The 21,478-nt window shown below is 36.0% G+C and overlaps 2 protein-coding genes across 5 annotated transcripts; both read right to left on the bottom strand.

Annotated features, from left to right (window-relative positions):
• Positions 1–6,573: 6,573 nt before the first annotated feature.
• Positions 6,574–8,065, bottom strand: LOC149820591 (phytochrome A-associated F-box protein-like). The gene is made up of 2 exons (XM_089982820.1): positions 7,707–8,065; positions 6,574–7,634 (listed from the first exon to the last, which is right to left on the bottom strand). The coding sequence occupies exons 1-2, from the start codon at positions 7,938–7,940 to the stop codon at positions 6,825–6,827; spliced, it is 1,044 nt and encodes a 347-aa protein (XP_089838946.1). The 5' UTR covers positions 7,941–8,065; the 3' UTR covers positions 6,574–6,824.
• A 3,482-nt stretch (positions 8,066–11,547) lies between these two features.
• Positions 11,548–21,248, bottom strand: LOC149820590 (serine/arginine-rich-splicing factor SR34-like). Of its 4 annotated transcripts, none has more exons than XM_089983296.1 (14): positions 21,222–21,248; positions 20,559–20,658; positions 20,112–20,177; positions 19,938–20,012; positions 19,653–19,761; positions 19,500–19,546; positions 19,308–19,365; positions 18,415–18,464; positions 18,210–18,266; positions 17,986–18,107; positions 17,791–17,895; positions 12,163–12,196; positions 11,986–12,072; positions 11,548–11,905 (listed from the first exon to the last, which is right to left on the bottom strand). In XM_089983296.1, the coding sequence occupies exons 2-14, from the start codon at positions 20,643–20,645 to the stop codon at positions 11,861–11,863; spliced, it is 942 nt and encodes a 313-aa protein (XP_089839422.1). In that variant the 5' UTR covers positions 20,646–20,658; positions 21,222–21,248; the 3' UTR covers positions 11,548–11,860. The 4 variants fall into 4 exon arrangements, 3 of the variants coding, with proteins under 3 accessions (XP_089839422.1, XP_089839423.1, XP_089839424.1); XM_089983297.1 differs by having other exon boundaries at positions 20,559–20,650; positions 21,222–21,242; XR_016426674.1 differs by lacking the exons at positions 11,548–11,905; positions 11,986–12,072; positions 12,163–12,196 and adding exons at positions 12,468–12,608; positions 12,682–12,768.
• Positions 21,249–21,478: the final 230 nt, after the last annotated feature.

Below are 21,478 nucleotides of genomic sequence, written 5' to 3'. Positions count from 1 at the left end.
GACCAACAGAGTAATTGTTACTTAAAGCATAATAATATCTCAACGGTCCATAAGAGTTTTGTATCACCTAACCTCTCCAAGGTAGTTCTAGGATTTTTGGTAACATGTATCCTTACCAGATATACCCAAAATACCCTAAATTATGGTTATCTTTATTAAGGTCATAGGTCAATGCTGCTTATTACATAGATAGCTCATTTCATTCAGTATGTCCTCATTCTTTTTTTGAATTGTTACTCAACATGTACTAATGAGCATGCATGCATACATATGATTTTCAAAATTTCATGCACGTATACAACATATGACACTCTTATTTGGCATTGAAATCACATGTCACACATACATACTTTTGTGCACTCATGGCACCACATTTATTTCCTGAATCATAAATTCATTTGTCAACATGTGCATGCATGTATTTTCATGTCTTATTGCACATTAATTATAAGCATATGCAACATATCAAATTTGTGCTCTTATAGCACTAAATCGGTTCTTTGAACCATAAATTCATTCATAAGCATTCACATATGCAAACATGCATTCCATGTCTCATAGCACATAACCACAATATATCTCATCAATATGCATATCATCATATCATATTGCATATCATAACCTCATACTACATGTCAAATCATTATGTTTCATATCATGTCATCATACAAGCATATTAACAAAGCATGCAATTCATTTTAACATTGTATAAAAAAATCATATCCTATGAATTAAATGCATAACCATATAACACCATTAAGCCCACACACTACACTCTAACAGTGTGTATCCATCTAGTTCAGCCTTAAAACACATTCATGTCCAACTAGTTCACTTTCGGAATAATGACATATACGCAAACAAGAATTCCAAATTCGGAACTACATGAACATAATTTATCAGTCAGTATAAATTCTGACATGACTTGTATACAATAAATTTAAATCTAAAATTTTCACTATAAATGCATATATGTGTTAGTTGTCTACAGGAGAAAACTTAGCATCAAACTCATTCTGAACTAAGGAATAATAAATCTCTAACTTAAACTAGATTTTTGTTCATATAACAGACCTGTCTGGTTCGATATTTTTGAAAAAATATCAACCAACGAATTTACAAAATGAAATAAATTTTATAATTTTTATTGTAGTTAGTTTGGTGTGTCTGACACAAGATTCAAAAGAAATCAAGTCTAAACTCCATATCAGCAAAGAATTAAAATTCATTTACTGTAGTCTATTTTTGTTTTTGAATAAACTGTGTTTCCAAAATTTTAAGTTTTGGAATAAACTTCTATAATTTTTAATAATTAACCATTAATGAATCAGTGCACAAGATTTTTGTTTTGTATTTATCATTATATAAACTACTGCACATAAAAATATTGACCATAAATCTTAAATAATTTAGAAGCAATAAAACCAACAAAAATATGCAGACATCATAAAATATCATGTTGACTTGCAAAGGTCATATCTCTCAATTTAGACCTTAAACGAACCCAAAAAAAAAATTGAAATTTCTCATACATGTTTAGAACATCTCTAAAATTTAAAAAAAAAAAATTGATTCACTTTTTTGGAGAACCATAAATTTCTTTCAGACTTGTCAAAATAAAAATAATAGAATAACATGCATTTTTAAGAAGCACATATAGAATTTCATACTTTTCATAAAGGAAACATAAAAAGCATAACACATTATATACATACATGTACAGATCTTAGTATGCTTAAGTTATAGAAATATAATTCATAACATGAAGCAACCACAAGAATCTAACCTATTTGCATAGGAACAACACGTTTTTCTTCAAAGGCATCAATTTCTCATAAATAGATCTTATTCTTAGATTTTTAAATCAGACATAAACAGCTAATATTAGATCTACCATAAACTTAATCTAATATATGTTCTTCATACATGAATGTCATGCTAAACAATAAATCAAAATAACATAAACCAATTTTTTTTCAAAAGAAAACATCAAAGAACACTAAAACAGATTTTCACACTTGAGGCTTTTAGATATAAATTCAATCACACACAACTAATATCAATTCTAGCATGGACTATTTATAAACCTCACGCATAATATAAAATCAAACACTCATAAAAATGTTTTTCAAGAAAGAACAATTTGGTTTCTCCAAAACTGATTTTCTCAAAAATCGTTTTAAAGATAACCTTCATGATTAATATGATATCAGCCTTTTCATTATGCTTAGCCGACATATATATATATATATATATATATATATATATATATATATATATATATATATATATATATATATATATATATATATATTGATAAGCATTTATGGATCATACTACAACATGCATATGTATCTTAGTATTATGTACACAAGCAAGGCTAAGTGTACCTGCTTCGAATTCAAAAAATAATTGGAAAAAGGCTTCTCTCATAATCGTGAGCATCGACAGATTTTCTCCTACATATGTGCACTTCCTATGTGCACAAACACCAACAGCCTTCAAACACCTTCAAAGGAGGGCGTGTGATAGAGAGAAAGAAGGAAAAAAAAGGGAGAGAGGTGGGCAAGAGAGAGAAAGAGAAAATTAATGAGACAGATAGGGTGAATGTGAAGGGGCCCATAAGGTAAGCTTCTCAAATTTATTCCCCTGTTACTATTTACGTATATGTTAATAATCCTAAGCTAATTTGACTCTCAAAACTAACTTCTAAATATCTTAGCCAACTAGGTTCCTTAATAAATTAGAAAACTAGTAGACATTTGACTTTAATTAATGTATAACATCTAAAAAGGTAGGAGGGGCCCACCTAGGAGGTGTCCCACCCTATGAATTTATCTTAATTAACAAATTCTTAATGTGTTTCCAAATTAAGTACAAATTAAAAATCCAAATAAATTTTCAAATACATTAACTAATAAACCTATTTCTTAAATTAGGCAACTAACTTGACATTTTGACTTTAATTAAGGTAGAAAGGAGTTGAGAAAGTAGTGGACATTGAACAAGTAGGGTGGACCCACATGGGGGGTGCCCCCACCCTAGAGATCCCATTTACTTAATTGAATTAAATTAATTAAAATTCTATCCTAATTAAGTCAAAATTAAATCCAATCCAAGAATTAAATTCCTAAACTAAATCCATATTCAAATGAAATCCAAATTACTTCCACGTCAAATTCAAATCTAAATCCAATTAAATTGCTAAATTTAAATTCACATTCAATTTAAATCCAAATTCAATTTAATACCAAATTCAAATTTCATGTGTAATTCAAATCCAACTTCAAATTAAATGAAAACTCAAATTGAAAATTAATTCAACTTCAAATGAAAATTAAATCTCAAATGAAATTCCTATCAAATTGAGATTCAAACTCAAATTAGCATTCAACTTAAAATCTAATTCAAATAAAAATTAAAAGTAAACCTACAATTGTAATATAAAATTCATCTTTATTCATTAAATAATTATAAAAAAAAAATCGTAGGTATTACATTTGGCCCCATCCAGAGATTTTTTCAACGAATTTTCTGCAAAAGGAATTTTGAGATTTTGCAAGAAAAAAAATTACAATACTAGCGCGATGCAATTAAAAAATTTTGCAATACAAGAGCCAAATTATTTTCTAATTTTAAAAAAATAAACTGAAATTTTTTTGTACCTTGTGAAATTTCTTTCTAATTTTAAAAAATAAATTGATTTTAAAAATTTTGTTAAGATCTCACAGGCTACCAATTTAGAGAAAACACATGGGAAGTTAGTGGAAGCAAAAGAGGAAGCATGGTGTGATTTTGCAAATGGTTATTTTTAAACAAGAATTGCTCACCAAATAATAAATGTAAAACCAGACCTTGCACTCGTATAGAATGACAAATCAAATTGTCTCCTCAAAAAACAAGAAATAAGGTATATTATTTTACTTAAAACTTCACTTTATTAACACTTCAAAAGAAAATAAAAGAATTACACTATCTTTGCAATAACAATGCAATAAAAGTAAACACGATTAAAATGAAAGCAAATCCTAAACTAAGCTCGAGACAATTAAAGAGGCAATGGTAGATATCCTCAAGGAAGCAACCTCTAAGAGAAACTACCTGCAAAACAAAATAATACAATTATACATATACTAACAAGATTATTATCAAAATAACAAAAAGCTCGTGAGACTAACAATTAAAAACTCATACAAATTAAATCTAACTAAAATTAAGAACTGAAAAAAAAATCAACAACTAATCAAATAATCAACAATAAATCTATCTAATTTAACACTACTTAAAAACTAAAACTAAAACAATAAGATTATACTAACGGTCAATATAAAAAGATTGTGCTACCGATCACCACTAAATAAAAAACACTTTTATTTTTCTTGACGAAAAAACAACGCTCACACACACATACCAGACCTAACTAACACTAATATATTGAATAACATGAAGCAACACCCAAAAATAATAAAAAAAAAACTAAATTATTCTACCCGAATTACAAATAAAGAAAACTGACTTCGGCATCGATGACATTCCCGTATAGTTTATTTATACATAAAATGTCAATCTCGATCCTTCTATAAGTAGAAAAGAGGGCTGCAGCAAGTTGCATGAAGTTATTTTCAATTTGATTATGCCTTCTATGTGAAATTGTATCATGAAAACATGTTTCAATTAATGTATCATGTTTGACTCGTAGAATCGATTCTCTCTCTCGCAGAGAGAGGAAAAAATTTTGCGATGATAACAGCAGGATCCACTGTGATACCCTCTTTTGAGATTACATGACCAAGGAACATCACTTTGTCTAGCCAGAATTCACATTTCGAAATAATCACATCAAACATGGCAATACAATCACTCATTCATACCACAACAATGTCAAAAGCAAACACACTTCAATATCCCGCTAACTACTACCATGACTAGCATGGAATTCAAACTCCAAAAATAAGAGCACTTCTATTTTCATACATTCAAATCATGCTCAGCAGAAAACAAAAAGAGAAAAACGTGAAGAAGAAGACGATGAAAAAAGAAAAGCACGACTTTCAAGGTTGCTGGACGAGTTTAGGTTTGTTGTAGCTTTCTTTTTATATAAAAACTTTCATCTATTCTCTAAAACAACCATCAGTTAAGTTATTTTCAAGAACCACCTTAAACTTTTTAAAAATTATAATTTACCTCTTGACGCCATCTTTGAGGGTGATTCAGACTTTTCTCACCTTAGATCTTTGGATCTTGGATGGGTTTGAGTATCGATCTGATCTAAGGTCCATGGTGAAGGCTTCAAGTCATATTTGGATTTAAATCTCCTCAAAAATCAAACCCATTACCTTGAAATAGCTCTCTCTCTCATTTTAAGTTGGTCTTGAGCAAAATTCGAACTAAAGCCTCTTTACACCTAAAACATCACAAACATGGATACTTATGCCATGAAACCATATAATGAATGTGTGATAAAATGATATGCATTTCATGTGTTATCAAAGCACATGAAAATTATGAAAAGAAACACGAGAGAAGCATATAGAAAGCATGTGAAAAGCATGAATCAAGATTCTCATGAAGTTTCGAAAGCGAAGATTATTGTGCTTCCTACATGAGTTTCTGGGAAGCATGCTTCCCACTTACCTAAGAAGCTTTCAGTAACTCTAGTTTAAACTGCCAAAAAATTATATCCACATAAGTCACTACATATTGATGTAGTTACTCAAACCAATAGGCATTTTCGCATGACCCATTCTAAATGCAAACAATAGTTATTTATAAGAACTGTTTAGAGTCTTTAGACAGAATTGTTCCCTCATCTACAGTCAATTGACTTTTGGTTCCTGCAGCTTAATTAGAAATCTTTCTTGCGGCTGAAAACTAACTGCTAGATCCAGTAGAGGTATCTCATTACAGCACTGGTCTTTTAGAACATGAGGAATGAGAACTTCTCCAATAGGATAATAAGCATTCGGACAACAAAGATGAGTGCAGATTTTCAGATAGAGGATTCTTAACTAAGCTTACTGATTCATAGAGTCCGATTCTTTCATCACGCTTCCTTTCTTTCCACACACACACACACAGAGATATTGCTACAACCAAACCTAAGCAGCTCAAATACACAGTATAAAACCAATCCAGATGTCTAAAAGTATCTTCGTAACAATGAGGAACAATAATTTTGTTAGAGAATGATTTTTCATATCAATCCTTTCCTCACAATTATGTTAAAGCAAACTCATATTTATAGTGCATATTTACTAACACAAAAACTAAACTAATAACCACGCCTTGGAGTGGTCACCAGGGAATATTCCCAAGACTATCAAACAAAAGCAACTCGTTACAACAGAACAATCCCCAGTAAAACGCCTAAACCTGCTCTTCTTGGCATGATGAAATATATAAAGTGTTTACCACATCATGGCCTAAAAAATTAGACATAGAAGATTAGAGAGAGAGAGAGATAAACCAAAAGCCCGCAGACATACAATGATAGGAAAGGAACTCTAATACAATTGAGCAGCAAATAAATCATTGAAGAAAAATGCAACAAAGCATCCACTGAAGAAAAATAACAAAAAAATCCTCTTAGTCGGCAAGAATTGCATGACCACCAGGAAACCAGCAACAGCAAGCAGTTGATATTTTCACATAATACAATACCGAAAAAAGAACGAAAAGACAACATGCAACTATTGCCATCTCACACAACCGTAACCCTCCCTTGAAACCAATGGCACATCTAATATTATGTTGTTCGAAAATTAAATGAAGATCTACTCAAAAGCACCAGAGAGGTCCCCATCAAACAATAAGATATTCCACTTTTACGTGTACATAGGCTTGTCGGTCCATGCACCAGAAACATGCCCGTTTTCACATACATATGCCCGCACAACTGGTTCCGCATCGTCACGGTACTCCCGCAGCCTCCTCAAACAGAAACAAGAGAGCAAATCCCAAGTGCCTTCACATGAACAGAATGCACAATTCAGGCCAACCTTCCTAGCATTTGAGTCCTTAATACTCCTCCACACCCCAGACCTCTTAAAATTCTTAAATACTCCCCTGAAAACCTTATAGTTCCTCCTCTCTTCAGCATGTTCGCAACCCGGCCAATCGCAAATGTAGAGGTAATCACCCCTAAACCTGCTAGCTAACAGTTTATTTCCCTGCTCTCTGCTCAAATTCCAAACCCCACTTGCCAAATGAGCATTTACAGATCGAAACTTCTTCCTCCTCTTAGGTTCGCACCCGCCAATCTCCGAATCATCAAAACACACCACCTTGCCATGCACATTGGAGCTTTTATCCGATTCAACCATGCCATTTTTGCGCGACCCATCATCCATCTTCTTACATTCAGATTCATCATGCACAGTATCAAAGAAAATATCAGCAAATAAAGACCGAGACATGCTTCCATCAGAAGAACACGGGGGGCTTACAGAATCACTCGATCCTTCGCGAAAAGACGGTGACGAATTAGAGGACTTCCTCTGAGTCACGATGTAACCATGATCTGGGACAATGGCTCTCTCCAATCCAAAGTCACAGGAATCAAAAAGGACACCAGCATGAAGAAGGCCCGGGCAGCAGACATTAACCTTCTGAAGGGAAGACCACCAACAAGGCGGCTCGGCCTCCGATTCCTGCTTCGTTTCCCCTCCGCCGTCGCAATCGACACGAGGCAGAGAGAAAAGAGTGACCAGATCAGAACTGGAGCTGTGCAAGAGATGGCAGACGATGGAAGGAATGGTGGACGAGCATTTGGTTTTGCAGCAGACAGAACGGATGAGGGCGTTGAATCGCGCGCAGACGCAGGCGAGCAGCGACCAGTGGCGCGGGTCGTCTTCCAATCTGAAGAAGATGTTGAGGAGGATGTCGTCGGAGAGATTTGAGAAGGTGGGGATTGCGATTGCGTCCGAATCTCTCCTACCCATTTCAAATTTTCACCTCTTCTTACTTCTTCCGAGCCCTCCACTCACCAATCTCCACCTCTAAGGAAGAAATTCAGAAACCCAGTAGAGAAATGCAGCCCAAATCTCATCGATTCCTACTTTATCTCTTCTGGGTTACACTGATAGTCACCCGAAACGACGTTGGAAGCCAAAAAAAATCCTATATGAAGGGTTCTAGTCTAGGGTTTCTGATCAAAAGACGGGAATATAGGGTTTCCGATAACGAAAAAAAAGTGGGGAAATTGGAAGAGCCAATGGGTTCGTTCGATTTCTAATCCCGTAGAGAAACGGCAAGTTTTTGGGCCTTTACTCTCTCGTTTACTTTCGATTTTCGGCTTCTGGTTTGAGACTCTAGGGCATCAAAAGAAGAGGGCCAAAAAGAAAAGCGGTAGCTTGATCAAACGTGCAGATTGGGCGGCCGATCTTCATTTCTTCTCCGCCTCACCGATTTCTCTCCCGATCTTTTCACTATTTTAGTATAGAGTTTGCAATCTATGGTTTTTCAAGATGAAAAATCAAGAAAAGAGTAGACGAGGATTCGGGCTCTGGGTGGAAGCGTTCTTGCGATCTTTAGGTCCGAGGATTCAGGTCTAGTTTGGCGTAGCAGGATGGGACCGGCCTGATTTTTTCGCTATCAGGACAGCAATCGTACGTAAGTACGAGTCTACGGGTGGTTTCTTTGTGCAAATATCAAAAAAAAATAAAAAAAGATAAACATTCTCAAGTGAAAATCACAAATCACAAGGAAGCTTTTTTTATGCTTCAATAACTTGAGAAAGTGGCTTGTGGTTTGCAGTCACAAGATCTTTAGAAAATCCAATAATCACCCAGCTTGTGTCGCATAAAGAAACATTGAAGTGAATATGAGTGAAGAGAACCAACGGCAGCTCCGCTTGTCTGGTAGGAGCAGCTAATGCACGTCATTTTGTGTTGAGACGTTGTAGGTTCAAAACTCAATGGTATAGTTGTATAACTGGTAGGGGTCGGACTTAGCCTAGATTGCCTTTCAAAACAAAATGAGTGAAGCGAGGAGTGTATTTGAAATCACATTTGGGCCCTAAGACTGAAAGGTCAAACAATCTCAACTGATTCATTAGTAGAAATGTCGTTAGTATCGATTTGGGGTCTCAATCTAATTTTGAAACAAACAGTCAATACAGACTCGAACCTAATCAAAAGCTGAATCGGCCATTTTTACCTTTTTAAATATAAAATTCATTAAAAAATAAAACATTTTAACAATATTAAAAATACGCTGAAGACTGAATTGGCCCGTATCGAATCAATTTTGGGACAATAGGATAAGCATGGGCCGATCCAAGCTGATTTGCATCGACATTGACAATACTGCTTTTTTTTATGTATATTAAGAGGGGTTAATATTTGGTGCTATCGAAGGTACCAATTTATAATGGAACTATTGAGCTGAAAATCATAGATGATCTACAAGTTTTGAATCTTATAATTGTTAAATATAAGCAGGGTTTTTTAAGTGCTTCAATTAACAGTCCACATTACACTAAAATTTAATGACTAAAAAAATCATATTTTTGAATCAAAATAACACAATTCAAGGTTTGATCTTTAGCAAACAAACCTTAATAAACACATCTATGTGGCCAGATTGAGTTGATAAAGCTTGAACCGGTGATTTTCAGCTCAATAGTTTCGTATAATTTGGTTCTTTCAATAGCACCAAATATTAACCTATTGTTGCACTACTCTGAATTTCTCTGTTCCATCATCCCATACCACCGGATGGAGCCCATTGATAAAACGTAAAACAATAATTATAATGATAAATAAATAAATGAACTAGTTGTTTCCATCATAGTTTTAAAATCAAATGACTAGTCACTCGGCTCATTCTTGATTGACTTGTGACTCGGCCAGGTAATATTAATTTTATATTTTATTAAAATATTTAAATATATGCATATACAATGTATATTTTATGGTATGTTACTAATATATTGTATACAATATGCATTATATAATATTTTTATAATATATTTTATGTTTAATTTTATTAATATATGTATAACCAATTTTTTATATATAATATTTATATTATATTTTATATAATATATGTAATTAAATACAAAATATAATATATATGTATGACCCGGATTGGTCATGGGCTGACTTGGCCAAATCATGCTAAAACTTGACTGACTCAGCCAGTTTTGTTCATTTCTGAGTCATTCACTGGGTTGACTTGGTCAGTGTTTAAACCATGGTTTGGATGTCTAAAAGATAAATGAGTTATTTGTTTTAATATCTCAAATATAAATAAATGAGCTATTTGTTTCAATACTTGAGGGCGCCAGTGCTGAATAGATTCAAAGCTAGAAGTAATATGATTTGACCACCAGACCTATTGAGCCAATCTAAAGCCAACTTAGAAAAAAAGATATTGCTTGCAAACCAAACTCTTGGATTATTTACTTTACAAACAATGAACCAAGCCTTTCGGTTCTTCAACATGTACACGGTAAACTTGACTAAGGTCAAGATGAAGTTCAAAATGTATCGATCGATATATGATTTTTTGAATCTTTAACAACCACTACTTTAGATTGACCATACATGGTTATCATCGTGCTCACTTGGAGTTGGTGGTCATTAAGTTCAAATGGAGCCTTGCCCAAAAGAGCTCCCCTAATATGGTAGGGGCAGTTGGTGAAAAGATCAGGGGGGCAATATGATAAAGCAAAAAATGTGCATTAAGCACCTGAACACCCTCCATCAGGTGATTAATTCACAAATTTTTGTGCAATCATATTGCACCTGATCCAGACCGCGACTTGTGAGTGTCACCAAGTTGATGGAACGTACAAGTTCAAAACCCATGGGTGACATCCCTTACTGCAAGGTCAAAGCTGGGTATACTACCAACCGGAGGCCAGCCAATGTGAAGTCAGCGATGGGAGGGTTTTCCCTTGGATCATCCAAAAAAAGTTAGGTTCGGACAAAGGGGGCGCCTCTGCAAGTACCAATCAACCAACTTTATAGGATCCAGATACGAGTCTAAATTACTAGCACAAAGCCCTCTAGGGCAGGAAATTCATTGGGATCCCACAGATCACATAAAGGTGATCAAGATCACTTGTGGTAGACAGGACAATATCATCCAGCGCTATGTATCATACAGGCTCTACAAAAAAATTTCGTTGGGCCTTCACGGACACCAGCGCAACAATATAATACCATCAGGCCTGAGCCAGACAAGACCCAGTTGCCCTGCTGTCCAGTCTAGACCTAGCCCAGGCATGTTATATCACAGATGCATCAGGCCCAGTACATGCATTGCACTACCTGAACTCAAATGAGCAAGCAATCTAGATCCATTTTCATTAGGACATTATGTATCCCTCCTGCCCCATCAATTAAATTCACAAGGAGAATTCTAGCAATCAAAGTATGAAATCCACCATCTAAAGGAAGTGTATATGCAATTGCAAGAAGCATGACTTGTGAAAATCAGAAGAAACATAGAAAAGATGAGCAAGACAAAGACGACTCTGCCAAACACATAACAATCACCTCCAGCAATTTCAAATCACCGAGTAAAACACTAGCAATGGAATTTCTGCAGAATACCAGAGCATTAATAAATAACACTAGCACGTATATGATCTACTATTCTGTTCAACAGCCACATCCAACGAAATACAGTATAAAACTACGGTAAAGGCAGAAACACCAATCAGGAAAACAAGCGGTATGTTTGAAAGGCCTACTTTCAAACACCTGCCTGAGATGCAAATATTCAAAAGTTCCCAATTTGGAATTCAAAAGCATCAATATCTCATTAATATGCAATAACATCGGCCAGAAATGCCTTTCTCTAACCGCCCATCTTGACTCCAACTTGAATAAACTCTAGCCTACCAAATCCATCAACGGCCTCTTGAATCGACAGATGGGCTCCGATCAGATTTTGCCTGCAAAATAAATTAGCGTGTCACCAATAACATGGAAAAACCATAAAACAAGAACCATTAAATTCCAAGATTACACTCACAGCAGGCGAATGAGAGTGGGATAAGCTCCGGCTTCTGCTCGGGCTACGCCTCTTTGGGCTTTTGCTCACTAGCTTACGACGTTGAGGCTGACAAACCACAGTGAAGAAAAAACACTTCCAAAACAAGAAAATAAACGAGAACGGAGGATAGAATCTAAAGTCTAAACAATCACTTACAGATGCATATGGGGACCTTGACCTGGACCTTGATCTGCAAAAGTTCCACAAATAACTGAGTTTAATATCCACAGAGTAGCTTTAAGACCTTCATCCAAAAGCTTCGAGGCAGCTTCCACAGTCACCAATTTGAACAAGGGGAAGATATGCTTTAGTAGCATTGACCAATGTCTACAAAATGAAGACTTGGCTACAACTCTACGTCAAAAAAAAAAAATAAACAGCAGTACTGCTCACTGGTGATGCAACTAAATTATCCATAATCAAATGATGAGTAGGAATCCCGTGATAAGAAAGAGAGGTACTTCTCCCAGTACGACCCCGCAATCCTGAGCTTGACTACTATTAGCATGAAGATGACAGGATAATTAAGTTGGCAAGTCCTCAATGCCACTTTCAGTGTTGCTATCCATTCCTCGTGTCACTTAACTCCTATGAGCACGCCACTATGCCAAAATGTACAAAGTATTAACATTCATTCCTGATTGTCAAAGCTGCTCGGTTTATGAACCAGCATACCTCCACAACCAAAAAGAGTTGCAGGCATTTGCACGAATCCCTTCAAGTTCCTAATAAGCAATCCCAAATCGCCGCTTAAGCCCTCATCTATAAACAGGAAAACAAGACAGCTTTCAAAAACACGGGGTGATAATGGCGAGAACCACGGTGCTTAAATTCACACTCCATCCTCTTCTTCTAGCAGAGACATTTTAATGGTTAAGGATAGGGAATATGTCAAAAATAGCAGATGTAAAGAATAGCATGGCATTACATGTCAAGACAGATCATCACTGTCTTTTGTTTGTGCCTTCACCATGTCTTCACATCTGATATATTAAGCATTTCCCAAGCAGGAAAAAGGAACACGGCAGACTACACATAGCATTGTTGTATGAACTCACAATGGACTGATGATGAAAACAAATTTCAGCTGTTCAACTGAGGAGCCAAACGAGAGGAAAAATTTTAGTTTTTTAAAACTGAGGAGCCAAACGAGAGGAACGTCTGGAACTCTAACCAGTAGAGGAAAATATACCAAACAAAAAATAAACGGAAAACATCCAAGTGGCATGATAGGTGCAGACGATTTAAACCAACAAGGCTGAATACAGTAAGATGGCAGCAGATGTACTGAAGACAGGATTGGACATCCAAGCAGTGTCCACATAGCAAATGTATTCCCTGAAGAATTTTAAAAAAAAGGATATGCAAGCAATGTCCATGTCAAAGACAAACAATACCAACACAGAATTTGGTTTTACAACAAATACTCAAGAAAAAAAGATGGGGAGAGTGAAGGGACACGCTTAAAATAAATGCAGTTATATGATTATTGTAATCTCAAAAGCAGACAAAGAAACAACACAATAACAAATTATTAGCCAGATGAAATGGACAGCATGATTCTCCAGACAATATCTTAAGGAAATAAACATGATCAAAAGACTATAATGACGGGATATGGTTCAGAAAAATACAAATTCAATATTTTTGTTTTGTACATGCTCAAACTGAAAAAAAATCTATATGGAAACAATTTTATTATTCCACCCACAGTTAGGAATGGCAGTGGGGCGGGGCGGGGGACAAGGTCTCCACCCCCGCCCCGCCTCAAGATTTTATCCTCCACCCCCGCCCCGCCTCAAGATTTTATCCTCCACCCCCGCCTTCATCCCCGGCGGGGAATGGATTTTATCCAACATCCCCGCCTTCATCCCCGTTTCATGTCCTCCATCCCCAGTTCAAACGGGGATGAGGCTGGGCGGGGCGGGGATATTGCGGGGAAAAGTGGTCGGGGCGGGGAAAAGTGCACGTCCATCCCTGCCTCCACCCCCGGACGGGGATGGATTTTAACCTTCGTCCCCGCCTCCATTCCCGTTTCATACCCTTCATCCCCGGTCCAAACGGGGCGAGGCGGGGCGGGCCCCCGCTTTCCCCCAGTCCACTGCCATCCCTACCCACAGTCACCTGTATCATTAAAGGTAATTTCTCAGCGATGGTATTCTCGAAAAGATTTTCAAAAGTTGATAAATCTCGAGAATATCTTGGCAATATATAAAACTTAAATAAAAATTCAAAAAAAATAAGTAAAAATGAAAGAAAAATAAGATAAAGACCTTAAAATAGACAAGATAAATTGATAAATGAGCAACTAAGTTCGCAGCTAACAACTAACAAACAATAAATTAGTAACTACATAACAAGTAACAACTAACTACATAACTAAGTAACAAAAAATTCACGAAATGTGCAAACCTCATAGATTTGATTTGGTTTTTGAACCGAATTAAACCAAATTTTGAGGCCAAGGTTATTTTTTTTAAATTATAGTGATTTTTTCAATTTTTGTCTTTAATAAATTTGGGACTTTTTTGTAGCGATATTTATCGCAATATTATCATGAGATATATAATTTGCCGATATATTAAAAATATCGCAATATTTTTAGTGCCAAAAAAACAGAACTTTTGGTCATGTGGTAAATAAAATCCTCCAGAGCCCAAACCAGCAGCCTGTGTTAGGATTCCCTCAAATAAAATGAATCTCTTAAGATTACGGGCATAGTGATGATGGTAATGTGGCTAAGCGTGGGCCCCATGGTGGAGAAGCAATCAGATCAGCTCCACACCTATGTCACTGGGATTCAGCCAGCCAGGTGCCGCACCCGCATCGATGCTACGTGCGGGTGCAGCACCTGGTGCAGTCAAACTGACCCTGGGTGCACATAAATGTCCAATTTTTGGACTTTAAAAAAAACCGATGAAATGGGCTGAGAGGGGGATTAGGGCAAAAAGTTTTTATATGTATAAAACCTATATAATATACAACATTTTTTATGATGAGTTTTGGGATAAAGTCATATACTTCCTTCAATTTACACAACCTATTTGGGGAATGTTGAGAGAAGTTGATAAGGATGAACCCATGCTTCACAAAGTTTATCAAATATGAGACAATATAATTGAAAAAATACGATTTGTAGTTTTCAAGCATAAAGGAAAAAATCCTGTATTGGATGATTTAGAATTTTTTAATCATATTCATTCAATTTTAATGAGAAGATGGGATAAGAGCAACACTCATTTGCATTGCATAACACATTCTCTCAATCCAAAATATTATACCAAAAAAGTGGTATTGGTCATGTCCCTCAAAATTTAGACCCAAAACTATCAAGGCATAAAAATACGTGTATGACAAGACTTTATCCAGAATCACATATTCTAAATCAAGTCACACAAGAATTTGAAAAATTTTCATCTTTGAGATTATATGAACAGGCATTACTAGCGAGAGAGGAGGAGAATACAAATCCTATCACATGGTGGTCAACATTTGGATCAGAAACACCTCTTCTTCAACGTCTTGCATCGAGATTGTTATCTCAGCCTGCTAGTTCATCCTGTTGTGAAAGAAATTGAAGCACATATTCCTAAATCCACAACATGAAGAGAAACAACCTCACCGGCAAGCGTGCAGAGGATTTAGTATATATTCATTCTAATCTTCGACTACATTCGTGAACCAATGATGAATACTGGTACTAATTGCTCTCTTAATTATTTGACTATTTCTTGGTTTTTTTATTTAAATATACTTGTATTTAACATTTTCAAATTGAGTTTGTAATGCAGACAAGGATCATCCAAATTTTGGGATGTAAACCTAGAAGAGTGTGACTTAGAGGGAAAGCATGATTTCAACATTACAAACATGGACTTATCTGATCTCAGTCTTCCTTCTTATGATGAATTTGATGACGAAGCAGAAAATTATAAGGATTCATTACCTCATCGTCATATACATTGTGTGGGATATACTTTTGATATGTAATTATGCATTGTTTGCTTCTTTTATTAGTATACCGTACAATTTATTTCTTTTCTGATTTACTTATTTGATTGTTTCTATAATATATTTAGGTTGATTTAATTGTGGTATTAGTTTTTATGATAAAGAATAGAATTGTAGATTGTTAATTTGATTTATTGCATGCATGATGATGAATTGATTTTATGATATTATGATAATTGTTTTTTATTTCATTAGTGTTACTGGTGTTCACTGTTAAAAACTTAAAATTTATATATATACCCTCCTGCACACAAGTTTTTTAAAGTGTCGCATCGCCACACCCGCACCTATGTGACATAGCTCTACACAAAGTTTGGAGCTTCATCTAGAGCCTCCTCTCATGCAATACAATATTGCCACTAAATTGAGGGGCTTCACATCTCATCCCATCAAGAAATGGGAGCATAAAGGCAAGCATCATCTTGCTCCTAACGTGGTTCGTGAACAAAAAGGTACCATTGAACGATCATTAGCAAAAACCCAAATAAGACACAACTACATATGTAGGGACGGCAGTGGGGCAGGGCGGGGGACAAGGTCTCCACCCCCGCCCCGCCTCAAGATTAGAACCTCCATCCCCGCACGGGGATGGATTTTAACCTCCACCCCTGCCTTCATCCCTATTTCATGTCCTCGATCCCCGGTTCAAACGGGGATGAGGCGGGGCGGGGAAAAGTGTACGTCCATCCCTGCCTTCATTCCCGAACAGGGATGGATTTTAACTGGCCTCCAACCCTGTTTCATACCCTTCATCCCCGGTCCAAACAAGGCGGGGCCCCGCTTTCCCCCAGTCCACTGCCATCCCCTATACATATGTTCAGTTTAACAGTAAACTATAGGACCATGGGAGTCTCTTAACAGACTTTGGTTCGTCGAGTCAAACAGAAACCTTGTTTGCTATGTTTTTTAACATACAATCTTTCATCAATTCTACCAACTTAGCAGCCCTCTACATCTTAATAAAAAAATAACTAATCCCGTCGAACATGATTGGTTCCTAATTAATTTAAAATGTTTTTATGTCTCAAAATACCTAGGCATTTTTACAGGATTAGAAGAAGTTAAGACATATATAGAAAGTAAACATAACCTGTTTCATAACATATGACCCATTTATAGGTACACCTCTTGCCAAATCATATGATTTTTTTACCTAGCCAAAATGTCAGTATTGAAATTTTCCTGGCAACGAAAAAAAAAATCATCACATTTTTTAATTGATTTTTGGGAATTAGCATATATTATCTTCAATAACATAGAAAATATATTAAATTTAAAGAGAAACCTTAAAGAAGTGAAAAAAAAAACTCTTGAAAAGTAAATATCCAAAAAATCTACCTATTACAAAAGTAGGCTATTTTTCAAAGTACACTTTTTCTGGAGCAGATCATGGTAAAATTGCGATATTTTTAAACTGCTGCAAATAACTGTGACTGATCTTTATAATCTCCTTGAGTAACTCCAATTTCCTGACCTATTCCATGATCTAGTTCATCACAAATCTCTCAAGCATATCCTATTGATGTATACATGTTCTTCCATAATCATTTTCTTGCGAGTGATCCCACTTCAATATGAAATTATGAATCCTATTCAGCTAATGTGAAGAAACAGAATTTACTCGCAGCAGGGTTTTAAATTGCAAATGGGGAAGTTCTTGCTGCTCCTTGCGTTTGGCAAAGGGCCAAAGGCTAATTTTGGAATACATGATATGAACATAAAATGAATCAGAAATCAACAACATATGAAACTTACAACTGATGAAAAAAATACCTCGACACAGTGCGATGCCTTGATCCAGAACGAGGACGTGATGAGACAGACCTTGATCGTGATCTAGATGGAGATCGAGCTGGAGATCTTGCTTTGGGAGACTTGCTGCACATCAACTCAACTAATTTCAATCCAAGAGGAGCCACCGACAATTTAAGTTAGAAAATAAAAAACCACTCAAAGAGCAAGACAAACCTCTCACTCCGGCTACGGCTATTGCTTCGACTATAACTGCGGTTACGCTTTGCAGGACTCTGGCTTCTGCTCCTGGAATAGGATCTGCTACGGCTACGACTCGAAGATTCATATTTCCTTACCTTAAAAAATGTATACAGCACATACACTAAGAAAAAAAAGCCAACAACAAGGGTAAAAGCAGCCTACAAAGGAACAGATTTTAGTATTGCAGTAGAAGATACCCTTATATAGGCACGTGAAAATGCATTCCTGAACTCCGAGTCATCAAGCTTCTTAATCTGAACAAACACAAGCGGTACAAAGTTATAAGCCCATGACCAAGTGCACAGTTAACGAAACTTCTTTGTTCTATAATAATCAAAAGATGTCAATCATGCTAGTTTCAAATTTCACATTCACTTATCTAATAATAAATTGGCTACTTACAGCATATTTCATGTCATCATAGTTTGTGTAGTCAACAATACCTGTTGTGCCTACAAATCACAAGGAAAGTCACACAAATTCACTAGCAGTATCAGAAAAACAAAACCAATAAAGTGAAAGAAAGAAAAGTTTTAGAACAGACCAAAGCACCAATCAAAATAAAAAATGAAGATAAACAATCATCAGCTCATCGGCATTCACTTTTTCAAGACATAGTAGTGGACAACGTCACACTTTAACTTCACAAGATCGGAATGGTTGCATATTTTTCAGTGAACAGGCAATAATTGTAGAGAATCAGAACTATCTTGGCAACCTTGCAGTGTAATTTCATCATCCCTTTGACGCCACACAACCACATGATTGTTACCTTAATGATCTTAGCTGTAAAATAACTTTTCTTTTCGTAAGACAACTTAACTACATATGCAGTGTTCATCTATGCAAATTTTCAGTTAAACTAACTTGGACATGCAGGAAAAGTAACTTGAATCGTAATAGTAGCAGCAGCATTAGCAGTAGCGATGGTAGTAGCAGTCGTGGTGGTGGAAGTAATAGTGGTACTAGAAAAATTATTGTTATTGTTGTTGTTTGCTTTTGGTTTTTAGTTTTTTATTCCCCAAAGTGTTAAAACTTCCAATTTCAAGAAGACTTCACTAGTTTGCATAACCTCATGTAATGAAATACAAGTGTCTTGTGTCATTGATGTAATCTTGCCAAAAAGCCTCTACATCTAGCTCATTTTCACATACAGTTGAGTGATGAGTGTCGCACAGTGACAGGTCCCACTGCTATAGCATCAAATACAATAAAAACATTTGCATGAATGAAACTTCAATGCTCTGAAAAAATAAACAGGACACAAAATAAATAAATCAATAACAAAAGCTTACCACCACCCTCACGAAAGACTTGGGAGAAACAAACATCACCAGCACGACGCATATGATCCTAATGTCACAGAAAAACAGTGGGATCTGTTAAGAAAGACCTTAAGTATGTATTAACAAAGATAGTAAAAAATGAATATCAAGGAAGTTTTTCATTAAAATGAACTGCGGAGTGAAATAAAAAGATAGGTTCACCTTAAGATCTTGCCACGAAGCAGATGAGGGTAACCCAGTAACCAAGACTGGAATGCAAACAATAGAACGTGTCACAACATCAAATAATAATAACAACAGCAACATGAAGATAATATATATCCCATAACAAACATAAGAACTTCAAACACACACCCCGGTATTCAGACCGCCTTGAAGCTCCACGTCCACCTCCCACACTGCTATAACTGCTTCGCCGATCAGTCGATGCAGAATGGTCACGACCACCGTGAGCAAGTTCCACCTAAACAGATGAAAGATAAATAAATCACCAAAACACTTGTGGATGCTGAACAACCCAGATCAAGTAATAGATAACAAACAATACATCAACAGTAAAAGCTAAAAGTTATAATATATATCCAATGGATGATACTGCAGAAAACATATAAAAATAAGAAATCAACTACAGAAGCTCACTCGCAGCCTGTGCCCATCCAAATTATATCCATCACGACCACGAATAGCATCTTCAGCATCCCGGACATCTTCAAACTGCAAAAGAAGCAACACCAACTAAATAAGAAACTGTAAGTTGGATTTGATACGGTCCCAACTAACTAGTTATCAGGCATGAGTACCAGTTCGCCCTACCTCGATGAAACAGTATCCTGGAGGCTTAGGTGGTATTTTCAGATCAACGTCAACAATGGGCCCATACTGAAAATCGGCAATATAGGAATTAGTTTGCAACCATCTTGAGCAACAATGAAGCAAATATTAAAATGATAAGAACAAAATCAACGGAAAAAAATACGCATGCAAGCATGTGAATTTCCCCAATGAATGATGACGGAAACGTAAGTTTCTCCTTGTATTGGTTTCCTAACATGAAACAACACTAAAATTGAAAACATACGGAAGAACGTTCAACACTATAACGGAAACAATATTTTTTTCGCAAAAAGATGATGCTATTCACTACTAACTACAGACAGGAGCTAATCCTTCCGATAATAAAAGTAAACAAGATGGTAAGAATGCAAAACGAAAAGCACAATAATCCTTGAAAAGAAGTAAAATGTGGGGAGTTCTGCAAACCTTGTAAAAGAGATCCTCGACCTCTCTTTCGCGAATATCTCCGGGTAGATTACCAACGTAAAGTGTGCGGCTTGATCGACTACTCATTTTTCCTTTAGTCCTATGAAAATAAGCAAAATCAACAACAACAACAGCGACGACCACGACAATGAAAGAACAATGGCAATGGCAACAAAAATCAATCTTTAAACTAGAAGACAAAAACATACAACCTAGTTAGTATTACTTATGATGAACAAGCAGGCCCGGGGCACACTGAAGCACAAAACCTTAGATTGCTAAGCACCTAGAATTCGCAAATGGGCATCAATTCGAAAGAAACAAAAGACGTCCAAATCACCCTAAACCGTCGAACCCTCAAAATCTACCGTGTACAATATGTGAATAAACCACAAATCGTTCGAGTAGGAAATCCATCAGAAACCCCAATATCGGAAAAACAAAAACACCAACACAAGAAACGAGGCACCCATGACCATCCCGCCACACCAAACTCGTGGAGCAAGGGAAAAAAACGATTTTTCAGAGTTCCAGCAGTAAAACCCAAGAAAAAATAAAGAAAATCTCGAACCGTTTGGGAAAACCTGAGATGCATCCACTGGAGGGGAGACGCTCGAAGATAGGGCTAGGGTAGAGAGAGAGAGAGAGAGAGAGATGGCTCACCCGATAATTGCCTCCAGCAACGAACACAAGGGTGAGGCGGCCGAGGGCTGATTGGTATTTATAGGAGCGGTGAAGCAAGGGCGAAATTTTGATGATTTTTGCTCTGTCGTTAGATTCGTTGTGCGACAAATTAAAATTACAAAAAACCTAGACGAATAATATCTCCCGATAAATTAGAATTTAAACTTTTATTGTGAGACTTAAAAAATATAGCCTGCATAAAAATTAAAATAAACTTATACACAAATATAAGAGTA

Source organism: Nuphar pumila, chromosome 12 (genome assembly GCF_984573655.1).
Source record: "Nuphar pumila chromosome 12, dmNupPumi1.hap1.1, whole genome shotgun sequence".
NCBI classification, from domain to species: Eukaryota; Viridiplantae; Streptophyta; class Magnoliopsida; order Nymphaeales; family Nymphaeaceae; genus Nuphar; species Nuphar pumila.
This window is presented reverse-complemented; position numbering and strand designations above follow the sequence as displayed.

Excerpts from the sequence above, each read along its gene's own strand:
- LOC149820590 (XM_089983296.1), bottom strand. The coding sequence starts at position 20,645 with ATGAGTAGTCGATCAAGCCGCACACTTTACGTTGGTAATCTACCCGGA. Across the intron at positions 20,178-20,558 it reads TCGAGGATCTCTTTTACAAG|TATGGGCCCATTGTTGACGT; the intron begins GTTTGCAGAACT and ends GCCGATTTTCAG. Across the intron at positions 17,896-17,985 it reads AGCCGTAGCCGGAGTGAGAG|CAAGTCTCCCAAAGCAAGAT; the intron begins GTTTGTCTTGCT and ends GTTGATGTGCAG.
- LOC149820591 (XM_089982820.1), bottom strand. The coding sequence starts at position 7,940 with ATGGGTAGGAGAGATTCGGACGCAATCGCAATCCCCACCTTCTCAAAT. Across the intron at positions 7,635-7,706 it reads ACAGCTCCAGTTCTGATCTG|CCGCCTTGTTGGTGGTCTTC; the intron begins GTCACTCTTTTC and ends TCGGAGGCCGAG.